At 40.7% G+C, this 14,392-nt stretch overlaps 1 protein-coding gene across 3 annotated transcripts in view; it reads left to right on the forward strand.

Annotated features, from left to right (window-relative positions):
• KCNG1 (potassium voltage-gated channel modifier subfamily G member 1) overlaps positions 1-7,073 on the forward strand; it is a 65,711-nt gene extending 58,638 nt beyond the window's left edge. For all 3 annotated transcript variants that reach the window (XM_088472202.1, XM_088472203.1, XM_088472204.1), the window contains exon 3: positions 5,722-7,073. In XM_088472202.1, the coding sequence (XP_088328328.1) occupies positions 5,722-6,492 (771 nt within the window). In that variant the 3' untranslated portion in view covers positions 6,493-7,073. The remainder of the gene's footprint in view (positions 1-5,721) is intronic.
• Positions 7,074-14,392: the final 7,319 nt, after the last annotated feature.

Here is a 14,392-nt window from a genome sequence, read left to right on the forward strand (position 1 = left end):
TCCGCACTCTAGTTGCGGTATTTTCGGAAAAAATACCGCGACTAAGAGCCCGCACATGCTCTGACCCACCGTCACTGCTACCCCCACCGATGCTAAGCCCTGCCCCCGGCACTAAGCCCCGCCCCCCGCGATCGCGGACCCCCGCAACCCCCCCTCCTCCCCCCGCGACCCTCCCCTCCCTTCATTACACTTACCTGCATCCTCCTGGCCTCCGGTGATCTTCTCCGGGCTTCCCGATCAGGTGATCTCCCATACTGCACTGGGGCCCGATCACCTGATGACCGGGCAGCAGTGCACTGTGGGAGACCAGCTGACCGGAGAGGAGCCATCACCGGAGGCCCGATCACCGGTCCCTGGATTCAGGTAAGTAAAAAAAAAATGTTTCATTTTTTTTTCTTTTTTTTTACAGCAATCAGCTTGCGGTCTATTTAGACCACATAGCTGATTACTGGTAGCGGCTCCCGGCTCTGCTCTCCCCGTTAGAGCAGAGTGGGAGCCCGGTAACCGGGGGAGACCCTGGATAACACCTCCAGGTGGCGTTATTATCACAGGGCTTCCCCCGGTATTTTTTTACAATTTATTTTTAGTAACTATGGTCGGATCACATTTCCCATTACAATTATGGGAAATGTGATCTGCTTTACTAAAAATAAGTGATAATTAGGGGTTGGAGTAGAATTTTACTAATTCTACTCCAATTGCCCTATAGTAACTACAGGTGAAACTAAAATAATGTGAAAAGGGTATGAAAACACCCTTTTTCACTTTATTTTAGTAAAAATAATGTTAATAAATAGAGCCCACTGGGAGATAATTTGTGCGGAGTGGGTGAAGATTTTGACTGCCTAGGGGTCTGCGCAGGGTTTAATCCGGAACTGCATATAAGGGTTTTAAATGTCTGATTGTGGAAAGTGACAAAAAAACATTTTTGTAAAAACCAACTGAACATATTCATTTATTCACTATATACATTATATGCATTTCTGTAGTATTATTATGTTTGAGTAGTTTTTTTCTGATTCTTCCACTCAGTATGTACTATTTCATTGAACAAACCAAGCAATACAGAATAGGTGGCGGAGTGTAGTTATTGCCCAGTCTGCAAAGGTTACATCCCATAAGCACCGAACATGACAGTTATATTATTACTTGACGCATAAATAAATCATATGTTCTTAGCTGACTAGGTACACTGACCTTTGTATCCACAGGTCTTATTTTTACTGTACACTCATTAATTATACTGATAACAGTGTGACAAGTATGAAATAATCACAAATGTTGTGCTTGATCTGTCACTATATTACACACATTGTGCTATTGGCAATTACTGGTATGAGAAAGCCAAAATCAATTTTGTGCCTCATTTTTCATGTGCTCTAAAATAAATGCATTGAATTGCAAAAGTATTCACACCTCCTAAAAAAAAAAAGTCAACAGATTTGTTTGTATTATAATATAAATGACATTTACACAGATTCATTCTGACAGTATTTTTATCGTGAACGAGTAGGCTCTTAAAGTAAATTTTCAAACTCATAGGGGGCGATTCAATTTAACGTGAATTGAATAGCGCCGGGAGCAAGCTCCCGGAGCTATTCAATTTAGTGCGCTGTGTGGTCGGAGAATGCCGGTTATCGTGCCTTAACAAGGGTGGTAAGGCACGTTAACCGGCATTCTCTCACCAAAGTGCCGGGCGCTAAGCAGAAAAACAGCTGCGCGCCCGGCACTTTGGTCAGATTTCTCCTCGCATCCCCAGGGAGGTGCGAGAAAATCCTTAGCCCACCCAAACAGCGCACTGAATTGAATACCTCTGGGGGCTCGCTCCCGGCGCTATTCAATTCTCGTTCAAATGAATCGTCCCCATAGTTATCAGCTGGAGGGTTTTTTAGATAAAACAGAAAAATGCTGCTTAGATATGTATTCAACTCCTGGGCTGTGTAAGATCCATGTTTACACAGAAGAAAGATATTGCCCGACACAAATGGCTTTCAATTAGCCTTTACCTGTGAATCATTAAAAAAGGGCAGCTTTTATGGATAAAAGACCCCCTAATTCAAATAACATTTTTTATACTGTGAACCAGAAGCAAATCTGTGAAAATTAGAACCAAAGAGCATTCTAAAAAAATATATCGTAGTTTCAGGAGAGAAGGTCTGTCCTGTTTCCTCATTGTGTGCGCAGTGGAAGCCTGGACCCTGGGCATGTGCCCCAAAGACTCCCACTGCGGGGGAGACAGGACAGACTCTGGAGAGGAGGATTGGCCACTAGGGTAAGTATGTGGGGAGGACAAGGTTGGAGCATCAGGGGGGTTTTGGGACAGATCCGCGACAGATTGGGGACCAGACTGAGCAGATGCTGGGGTGGGGAATAGCAGAGGAGGGATGGGCACATGATATAGACATGCACACGATAAAATGAGACTACAATATAATATGCAAGTGCTTGACTAGCCCTGTGACCACAGTCTTGACCCTTGACTACATTATTGGAATTACGCTGTCTGATGCTCATGCTGACGTTGGCTGCGTTTCTGGAGACGCGTGTATCTTACCTGTCCTGACCTCTGACTGTTTTACTGAGGCATGCTCAATTGTTATCTGCCTTGGTTTACTCCTGGTCTCCACATTTTTGAGCTAGCTGGCACTTAGATAAGTCCCTAGGGGCATCCAAGTACAAGTGAGCATATCAAGCTTTATGGGAAAGGCAGCTTGCAATAGGTGAAGATATCAATATGTGTGTTCTAGGGATTCATCTATTGTTCAGCAGAAGCCATAACACTACAATGCTATAATTTCAAAATGGACCAAAATCTCTAAGGAGTGTTTCTGTCACCTTATTACATTCATTCAACAAACAATTGAGTATGTTCTGCGGGTAAAAGGGGGTCCTAGCAAATACAAAGAGAGGAATCTAGAGTATGCATCCCAAATAACCATCTTATTAAATGCAGCAATACCTACAATGTATCAACAAGGCCTATAACTTTATATCAGTCTGTATATTCCCATACTTTATACCAACCTGTACCCCGCACATCATACCAATCTATATCCCCAGACAAACACTAGCTTGTACCCATTCACAATATACCAGCCTGTGTCCTATATGATATACCAGCCTATAACTACTGTAAACTCATTATACCAGGTTATGCCCAACACATCTCTATATATACATAAAATAAAGTTCCTGATTCTGGGGTCTGTGTGTTCGTTTGGGCTAATTTCTTGATCCACTGGATGGATTTTAATGGGGTTTTCACTATTCTATACAGCATTAGTTGAGGTAGGTTTAGATGTATGAAACATTCTTCTGTGACAAAAGGGAGTCAAGCAGTGATGATTTTACTGAAGCAGCCACAGAAAAAAATCTAATCTTACAAGTACAGTAGCTGCCCATAATGCTGAAACAACAAAGTGAGAGACAATCGGAGCTAGCAATGTGACCTATTGCTTAGCAGCAGTATAGAGAGGGGAGGGGGTCAGGATCATGTCTGAGAGCAGACAGAGGGCCCAATTCAGATTTGGGAATAGAGTAAGAAAGAGCAAGTAACTGTGCATCTTGGTAAACCCATGTTGCCCTGCTGGTTGGGCAGATTTAAAATGTACACAGAAATTTAGATTTTGGAGGAGTGTGTCCAAACTGAAATTAGAATTCCAGTTTAAAAATAAAGCTGTCCAGCATTTGTAGGGGAATCAGTATGATATGCCGGCGGATGAATAGCCGGCTGAAATCCCAACAGCCGAAGCCCGCATGGCGCAGACTCCCGACAGCGGTAGGTAAGTACCCTAACCACTCCCTTCCCTCCCCTAACCCTCCCTTGGTGGTGCCTAATCCTAACCTTCCCCTGGTGGTGCCTAACCCCCCCTTCCCGCACCCTAATGGGGGGTACCTAACTTCCCCCCAGTGGTGCCTAACCCCCTTCCCCTAGCCTAACCCTCCCCGGGAGGTGCCTATCCCTAATTTCCCCCTGTGGGTGGCTAAGGCGTCGGTATATCGACGCCCGACATCCCGTCCGCCGGCAATATGACTGCATCCCTTTGTGGGCTATATGCAAAAGCATCCAGTATTTACCCCACATGCAAAAAAAGGTCTGTATTTGCACTCCTTGCATTGCAACATGATTTGTCCAGGTACAGTTACTTGCTCTTCTTACTCTATTCCCAGCAGCAGAAGTGGGGGTTGTGGTGATACAGGTTAGATACAGGGGCCAGGAGTGAGAAGCAGGGGGTTGTCTCCCAATACATTGATAGCTGAAAATAAAAACATATATTTTATTGACTCATATAAAATCCAATCTGTTGGTTTTTTTTTTAGATCAAGCCACTTGCTTGTTACAGCCCAATGACCCAGTCACCGGGCTTTACACTAACTCCGGGAGCCGTTTTAAATATGTACCTGCAACCCGCTGGGAAGCAGAAGCCGCTACTTCGTAAATTCTGCCCTAGGTCTGTCATTGCTAAAATGTGGATGCAAACTGTCCCCCTTATGAGTTTGACCTTGACTAACTGAATTGGGCTCATTGCTTCCATGGAGTGCATTGCCAGTCTTCAAAACAATATGGTAGCTAATTTTCACAATATTTTCTGGTCATTGATACCGGCTCCATGATGTTCCACTAATAGAATACTGTTAGTACTTTTTGTACCAACCGTTTGTTTCTTATTCTGTTTTCCCTCTTCCATACCTCACTCTTCATACCCTCCTCTTGCTGTCCTGGGTTTCCTTGACAATGTAAATTATAGCACTATAATCTCCCACCTTCTCATTGTATAATGAAAAGTGTGTGTGTGTGTGTGTGTGTGTGTGTGTGTGTGTGTGTGTGTGTGTGTGTGTGTGTGTGTGTGTTCATATCAATGCTCCATTGCCATCTTCACTTTTATTTTATTGGACTCTTAAGCTGGGTACACACCTAACAGATATATCTGCAGATCGAGATAGTTACACACTGAACAACCATCATCTTATGTCTGTCAGTGGGTCCCGCTGGCCGGGGATCGTGCCACGACCCCCTCCCCGCGGCTGCCACTGCAAGTGTACGGGCGGTGGACAGATATATCTACCATCGGCTGTGCAGCACAGCCGACATCGTTCACAGACTGCTGGTACACACTGGCCGACGGACAGCAGATATATTGGCCGATCAATTGATCGGCCAATATATCTGCCAGTGTGTACCCAGCATTATATAAAGCTTTTTGTTTGACGTTGCTACTTCAATAAAAGCTATTGCCTAAATTTTTTTAAAGACAAATGAAGTCCTCCTAATGTTCAACTTATGCTTAAATAGGATGAACCATCAGGGATTAGTTATTGCAACCATCAATTATATTTCGTTTGACATCAAATGCTTTAACATTTAGTTTTATTGTAGACTTGAGAATGGACATTTCTAAAAAATTGAGAAAGATAAAGGTACCAGACAACCAGATTTTTAAAAAGTGTTCTTATTGTAACATGTTTCCCTCCATATTATACAGTATGTTGTTTAATAGAAATGATTCTAGATCACTTTGTATGTGTCACCTACTGTAGCTGAGTTCCTTACATTTATTGCAGTTATCTGTGCAGTTTTTGTCCATTGGTTAGCAAGTGTATTAAAGATAATCACAGTGGTACATATATAAACATTGGTTATGGTATAAATAAATTGAAGATAATTTTCTGTCTATAGCATTATATTTTCTCTTTAATGACACTTGTATTATCTTTTCCCAGGGGGAATGTTCCAGTATGTGCTACAACATATTCATTGTGGAGTCTGTATGTGTGGGCTGGTTCTCTCTTGAGTTCATCTTGCGATTCATTCAAGCTCCCAGCAAGTTCGCATTTTTGAGGCAGCCGCTGAATCTCATAGACATTGTGGCCATTCTGCCTTACTATATCACGCTGGTCGTGGACAACACATCAACAGAACAGAAGAGACCTGGATCAGGAAATAGCTATCTGGATAAAGTAGGCCTCGTGCTGCGCATACTCCGTGCCTTGAGAATCCTGTACGTGATGCGTCTCGCCAGGCACTCATTGGGGCTGCAGACGTTGGGCCTCACTGCCAGACGCTGCACTCGCGAGTTTGGCTTATTGCTGCTCTTCCTCTGTGTAGCCATAGCCCTTTTTGCACCCTTACTCTACTTAATAGAAAATGAGATGGCTGACTCCCAGGAGTTCACCAGTATCCCTGCATGCTATTGGTGGGCAGTAATCACCATGACAACAGTTGGCTATGGTGATATGGTGCCCAGGAGCATACCAGGCCAGGTGGTGGCACTCAGCAGCATCCTGAGCGGCATTTTGCTGATGGCTTTTCCAGTGACTTCCATCTTCCATACATTTTCTCGGTCATACATAGAGCTGAAACAGGAGCAGGAGAGACTAATTTGCCGGAGAGCACAGCTGCTGATGAAGACCAAGTCTCAACTAGGCATTATCTCACATGGAAGTGACATATTGTTTGAGAGCTTGTCTTCTGAGGTAAAAGACAATGATTGAAAGGGAACAACTTACAATGCACAGCCATTGCTAAAGAAATATGTATGAGTACTTTACAACAGCAGCTGAGCCTCTCTCCCTTCAAGACAAAACTATGCTGCTTCTAGTAATAATACTGAGTGTCATCGTGCACCCGGCTCCCACATAATTCCAACCAGACTTAAAGGCAAATGCTCAATATTGGTCAATAAAATAATATATATATTTTTTTAAATCTTCTCCCGTCAAATTAAATGAAGTTACCTCAATTGTTAGGAGATGCATTCAACAGTTATACCCCTATATTGTCCCTTATAGTGCAGGTTTTTGAGTGCTTCGGTCAGTGAATAATTGTTCCTGTTTTGCGTAAAGACAATGCATAAGAACATAAACCAAACAGCTTAATCAGAAAGGATGTTTTCATACACTAAAGGCCAAGGGGGCAGTAGATCGCTACCCTGGAGAGACAACCGCGTGCAATGAATGACGTCAGGTGAGCGGCTGGGTGCCGACCAGGCATCTGCGCCCTGCTACTGCACTACCTAATGTTTGTTAGTTCAGTGGGAGGGGTTACAATTAAAATTTTTGTGTGGTTGCACATCCCCTTCAAGATTTAGTGCAGTGGAGGCTCCAGGGGTGGGGTTGCAGTGCAGGCCAAAATTCAAATAGAGGAGCCACACCAACTGCCGTTCCAAATGCTGCCAAACTACGCTGGCCAGGAGTCACTGGCAGTTGGTGTGGCTCCCCTATTTGAATTGTGGACTGCACTGCAACCCCACCCCTGGAGCCTCCACTGGTGCAGACTATAAAAAATATATGTTGTTATGTGGATCTGGTTAACAATTTGTCACATATCAACCACCATCTTGGTTTATACAATACAGTGACAAGCATCCTTTTCGGGGTCTGCAATCAATATGTTTTTTGTTTTTTTTATCAATTTATTGTGATTGATATGTGAAGACTGAACATTTTTAGAAAAGAAAGAAGGATCAGAATATTTTTAAGTGATTGGCGTTAATGTTATATTCTCCCCCGTAGAATGAGCCTGTTTGAACAAAGGTGGTTTAGCAAGGGAATACTGTAAAACATCTGGAAAGACTTCATTTAGTGGCTGGGAGTGTTAGATCATACTGAATATTGCCTCTGCTGGTAGCATGATAACTTTCAGGACTGGGTTTCAAAATTGTTCTTAATATGGTTGCCATTAATTTATTAACAGCCAGGCATGATAGCTGAAGCTGATCTGACATATGCTATATATTTATCTGCAATGATCCATCTTAGAAGCTCGGGATTAATCACTTTACACTGCTAGAAGAGCCACATTGCGGAATGAAGCATTTGCGATAAACTTTAACATAAATTTACTGAAAACCAACGAAAAAAAACCCTTTAGAAATATAGTCACTCCGAACTTTCATAGCTTTAATAAAACATTATTGTTGCAAACATAAAAAATATGTGTAGTTCAAAATCATATTTTTGCCATAAATTATATTATATATGAGATTAAATATGTAAATATATGTACATACAGATGTGGCAACCAGGATTATGCTTAATAAAGTGGTAAAAAAAAAAATGCATTTTTATTTTTTTGTGTGTAAATACTTCACCTGTCATGGCTGGAGAAGGCAGAATGTTTGGGGTCTATTTAGTAATATATATGTCGAAAACTCTAATAGTGTTTATCCCAAGCTATTGCAGTGATTATCATACAGCTGTTATCTCACTTTATCAATAGTCAGCTGGGCGATACTCAGATACTTCAGCAATACTGGCCCAGGGCAGTAAGGGGTAACTCACCACTTCACAGGGCCAAGCCGAGGGCATGGTGCAATTGTATGTGCAGTGGGAGAGAGAGCACAAACTTTTTGTATGGAAAAATAAATATATATATATATATATATATATATATATATAATATATATATATATACGTACATATATATATATATAGTTACATACATATATATAGTTCTGATAATAGCAGACAAAGATTAAAAAAAGGTAATATATAGATAGATAGATAGATAGATAGATAAATAGATAGATAGATAGATAGATAGATAGATAGATAGATAGATAGAAAACTTTTTTTAAAATCTTTTTATGCTATTATCAGAACAACTATTGTGGCTGTACATCCATCACCACAGGACTGTTCGCTGGGGGATCCACCTTTGATATATACAGTAAAACCCAGTTTCGATGGCCATGTGGCTGCTATTTGCTCTATGATACTGTAAGTATCCCTCTGGATACTGCAGGATTTCAGCGTGTTTTCCTTTTGAACATTCTGCGTGGCAGAGGAGTTTTGCCATACACGGGCACCCATATGGAGTATTAGAAGAGAAAATGAGTCATTTCAAAACACAGATGTTCTATAACTGGTTATCTTGGTGGGGGGAGGAGATTATATGACAATTGTAACAATAAGTAGGATTGTTTGTTTCCCAGACTGAGCAAGGCTTTGTGCTATAAATGATAGCTAACACTGATTATATAATCCGGGCCTCTAAGGAGTAATCCGGAAAAATGCTTATTGTTGTCTCATTTGAATAACCCAACAAAATGTGTTTCTCTCTCGGCAGCTTGCAGGGTATGCTGGGACCAGTTGTTCTCAGACAGCTGGAGAGCCACAAGTTTCCTAATTTAGTTCTTGAATAATAATAACTGCCTTTCCTGCATCAGGCAGTACTTTTTTCTCTTGGCTAATGTGGAGGGTGGGTTGCAGCTGGGAATAAGTAAAGATAGATATAGAAGATAGTAGATATTTAGGGATAATATTTGATTTACAATAGGATCAGATTCCCAATATGAAGTATATTCAGTTATTATCTTTGTCCCTGAGCCAGAAGGAAAAACAGAATTAATGCTAAATTATTATATTTCTGCTATGTATTATATGGGGGTAATATCATTTATAAGTCTACTGGGGGCACTGCAATTTATTTTTAGACTGCTAGTTAGCAAGGGGACCAACATTCTCATGGCACTACTAGTGCTAGAATGCACTGCTGCACATGTGAATGCTGGTACTTGTAGTGCCACTAGAGTTCACCATATATTTTATTTAAAAAAGTTTTTTAAGTACTGCAATCAGTACACATGAAAATGACAAAGACAGTATTCTACAGTATATCTCTATAATAAGCCACATAAACAGCACACAAAAATTGGAGACACAATATATGAGCCAATACTCTGGAGCATATGTAGAGCATTTAAGAAAAACATCCAACTTGGTCAAGAATAGATTATTTAGTTTTTGGAAATCGTGATCAATGGTTATGTTACAGGGGTCGGAGGATGGAGAGGGTAAAAGAAAGAAGTGGGGAGGGAGAGATGGATCTCTATGTAGTTTTAGGACCATCCTCTTACAGAAGAGTTTGTAAACTGAAACCAGGTCTGCCATGTCCGATGAATTTTGAAAGGGTGTCATGTAACAGGGCTGTTATGTATTCCGTATGGGATATATGGCAATAATGATTAGTCAGGACAGAGTGAGTAGGAGAAAGAGGTGACTCCATTTCCTAGCTATACTAGTCTGGTGTATTTACAGTTCATCTGTCTGTTTACTCAAGGAACAGATACTGTAGGTTGATTAAGTAAGAGTATGAGAGGGTCTCCTGGTACCTGGATCTCAGCAAGTCATACAGTCATATAAAGTGTGGGGCACAATTGCTAACTAATGGCAATCCTATCAAATGTGTAAGAATATGCCAATCTCCCCATAGTTTTTCTGCCAACAGTCGGATCAGAAGGGATATGTTCTATCTGGGAAGAGGTAACCAACACTAATGCAATCTGTTTCCGGATTACGTACTATCCCTCGCTACTTCAAGTCTCTCTCTTAGGCTTCCTAGTGATGTTCACAGTTGGGAGGAGCAGGAGCTGGGATAAATCATAGAGATTGCACCCTTATATATACCAAAGAGTAGATACATTTAAGGGAGAAGGAGGGAAGAGATAATGCAAAAGCCACTGAGAAGGAATAGAACTTTGGATCTGCCGGTACTGGAAGTGAGAAGATAGGTGGAGCTGGTTTTCATCTTCCCATGTGAGTGAATCTATCAATAGACTTCCAGAAATTAGCCGCATCTGAACTTCCCATGGAAATATACTGAGCTAAGGCAAAGCATTTATTTGCTATGTCCCATGACAAGAAAGGGAAATTAATTTAGGGATTTGAATAGAAGGCTGGTCTGTGAACCTGGAGTATCCATGGGAGATTGCTGACATCAATGTCAGAGACCAAGCCTTTTCAATAACAATCGATTTTCTTAGACCTCGATTTAGAGTGTCATGAGATAATGTAGCTGAGTTGGACCACGTAGAGGTAGTTCTGGATGATTGGATGACCAAGATCCCAGCCTCAGCAGACATTGCTAAAGTTGTCCTTCTGTGTCTAGCTTCTTCACAACCCAAATAATTGTACCAAATAGTGATTGTAACAAGGTAAAGGCAGAGCTGGGGATTGCTGTAGGAAGGGTTTGAAATAAAGTAGTTGAGGGAGAGTGTTCATTTTAAATGGTGGTTATCCTGGCAATCCAAGAAATGTACAGAGCCTTTCAGTTTATTATGGCTTGGTAGACCTGATTAGTATAGGGGTATCATTTAATTTATATAATTCAGTGTAATATTTATTTAATACTCAAGATACTGAAATATTGATTCAATGCAATGACCCTCTACTTTGACCAAATTAATAAAATCCAATACTGTACAAAATCAGTTAGTAATTTCAGAATAGAAACACTCTAGTAAGATACCCATTCCAGGTAGCCAACGACGGAGGATTATAATAACTTGGAAGGCACATAGGAATCGACTTCTAAAACCAGAGGGCTTGAGTGTAAAACATGAATGGGCAACAAAAAAAAAAGGTCAATTGTTTTCTCCATGTTTTACACCAATTTAACCAATAGTGTGTTGTTCTTATGATAAATAAAGTTGATGACTATAAAGGTGTTATCCGAAGTTGGAATGTTTGGAAATAAACCATCTGGTCAGGGTCATTAACAGTAGGTTAAGACTGTAGGCCAACACTTTGGCAAATAATTTGATATCGATATTCAGGACAGATAGGCTGATAGTTGGAACAGACATTAACATCTTTGGCTTCAGGATAACTAGGATATTAGACCTAGTAGAGTAAGGATGGAATTAGACCCACTAAGGATGCATTAAAGAACTGATCCAGATGATGTTAATGTTAACTTCTTCCTTTGAAATATCTTTACTTAAATTTAGTGCAGTGGAGGAATGGAAAATAGAAAAGTTACAAAATACAAGAAATACATGGAAGCCACATTGGTTTTATTGGCCATCCTAGGACAAATCAAGGTAGCTCTTCAATATCCTAGGGTTTTAGGTAGTTACCATTTTTACCTCTGAAGGAGGTTATATTGTAGTATACTCACTTGTTTTGTTGGCCACGATAGGCTTTATTACCCTTGTAGTATTCCTTTTGTCCCAGCCACCAAAATTTCTACTCAAAAAAAGTGTGCAATTCACATGTGAGTGTTTTTAGCTGCCTAATGACTGGTCCTGAATAGATGGGCTTGTGGGTCACCTCTAACAATTGAATCCTGGATGTGAAATAACCAATGGCAGCAGAATGTTACCTCTTGTTATGAGTAACCAACTGTATTATCTCCCCCCTGGTCACTAACTGCTTCTTCCAAATTCTCGGGAGAAGGACCCCAAGTGTCAGGTTCAAGTCAAAACTGTCTCTAAGTTTAGAAGTGATTAGTTTCGAGATAATTTTAAGAATTTTAAGAAGAGTGAGTGTCCAAGGCGTGCTTTCTTATAAAGGATCCATCAGATCAAAGAGGAGATCGATCATGGAGAGTTAAGACCAGTGTTAGAAAGTATGTATAGATGCGGTAGAGGGGGAGTCCACCAAGGATGCACAGCACAGGAATATATCAACCCTAGAATAGTAGTTGTGTCAAACAAACCTGCCTCTGGCATAAGTTTATGAACATGCCGTGAGCACTACATTTAAACCCTGGTACCCATCAGCCAGAGGTATCACAGTGGTAGTAAGCACCATGTTAGTACTAGTCAGCAATGGGCTGTTATTCTCTAGGAGCTATTTGTTTATACCTTCTATTGGTATGAAACCATAGGAGGTTAACAATAGTCACCAGTGGAATGTGAATATGGGCTTTAGGCCACAACAGTGTTTCTTAACCAGGCTTGCAGGGTTATTGTAGAAATACAGCGAAACAGACAGTAATGGCTGTAACAGAGGTATATGCAATTACAATCAGGTAAGTGAGTATATGATAGCGCTCTGTTCATGAAGGATATAGAGTATTTGTACACAATATTTGATCACAATATTTATCCCCATGGCACAAATAAAATATTAGGACTTATTGAAGGGAAAAAAAAAACATTTATTACGTGATAAATAAAATGGACATAAAGAAATACAATAAAAGGTTCAAAAATGATATATCAATTGGACAAAATTTTAAGGGCAAATGGATATATACTGTATAACCCTCAAGCGTGAAAAAGGATGTTTAACTCCGAAATGCGTTGTTGGAGCGCTGTGCTGCATTACCTAGGATTTGGATGAACCTTCTCTCCCTCTCTTTGGACCTCCCTTTGGGAAAAAAAGGCTAAAAGCTAAGTGATGTGAAGCCAAACTGGCCTTGGATCCGGACATTAGGCAGTTACAACATTGTTTGCTCACACCACCAACCATAAAGGGTATGAGCCTGAGGGTTATATATATCCCTCAGGATATATAATATATAATTATATAAAATTGATATATAATTTTTGAACCTTTTATTGTATTTCTTCATGTTCATTTATTTATCACATAATAAATGTATATTTTTCCCTTCCTTAAATCCTAATTTGTGACTTGGGGATAAAATATTGTGACCAAATACAGGTTGAGTCTCCCATATCCAAATATTCTGAAATACGGAATTTTTTTTGTCTTGACTGAGATAATGAAACCTCTGATTTTTGATGGGTCAATATACAAAAACTTTGTCTAAGGCTCAAATTATTAAAAATATTGTATAAAATTACCTTCAGGCTAAGTGTATAGGGTATATATGAAACATAACTGAATTTTATGTATGTACACAAACTTTGTTTGAGCCACAAAATTGTTGAAAATATTGTATACAATACCTGTAGGCTGTGTGTAAGGTGTATATAACACATAAATTCATTCTGTGTGTATATTTTCGTCCCTTTCCCAAGATATTTCATTATGATATGCAAATATTCCAAAATACGGAATATTCCGTTGTCCAAAATACCCCTGGTCCCAAGCATTTTGGATATGGGAGACTCAGCCTGTATTATGTACTAAAAATACTCTATATCCTTCATGAACAGAGGGCCTGTGCGCATGTGTATATGACGCAGTGCTCATGCGCGAACTAGTCCATTCAATCGGGAAGAGTTCGCTCGCAGCGCATAGCTGTCCCGCTAGAATGAGTGACAGGACGAGCCGTTTGTGAGAGGTGACAGGATGGTCGATGGAAACGGGTGTGTGGTGGTGCGAACGCAGGCGTATCTGAGAATCTTAACGCCATTTCAAGGCGTGCATAATTAAGACGCACTGTCATAATACACGTGACATGGATGAATTACACACTGAAGCACACGCGTTGCTTGCGGTAGGGTATGGTCAGCCACAAGTGCTGCGTATGGATCCGATGTTACTCGATGTTACCGATTGTTGCATACACTTCCTGGAGACGATGTGTATCACTAAGGGAAAGTGGGCGTCTTAAGACAGGCTGGTGGGCGTCTAAATTCACACCACGATCGCATTCCAAGACATAGTGGGCGTACGAATGTTTGGACGTACAATCGTGGGATTTGCATACTTTGGCTGCGTGCGAACGCTTCTAGCGAGCGGGTCTGAATTGGGC

This window comes from Taudactylus pleione, unplaced genomic scaffold (genome assembly GCF_031769625.1).
Source record: "Taudactylus pleione unplaced genomic scaffold, aTauple2 ptg000121l, whole genome shotgun sequence".
NCBI lineage: Eukaryota > Metazoa > Chordata > Amphibia > Anura > Myobatrachidae > Taudactylus > Taudactylus pleione.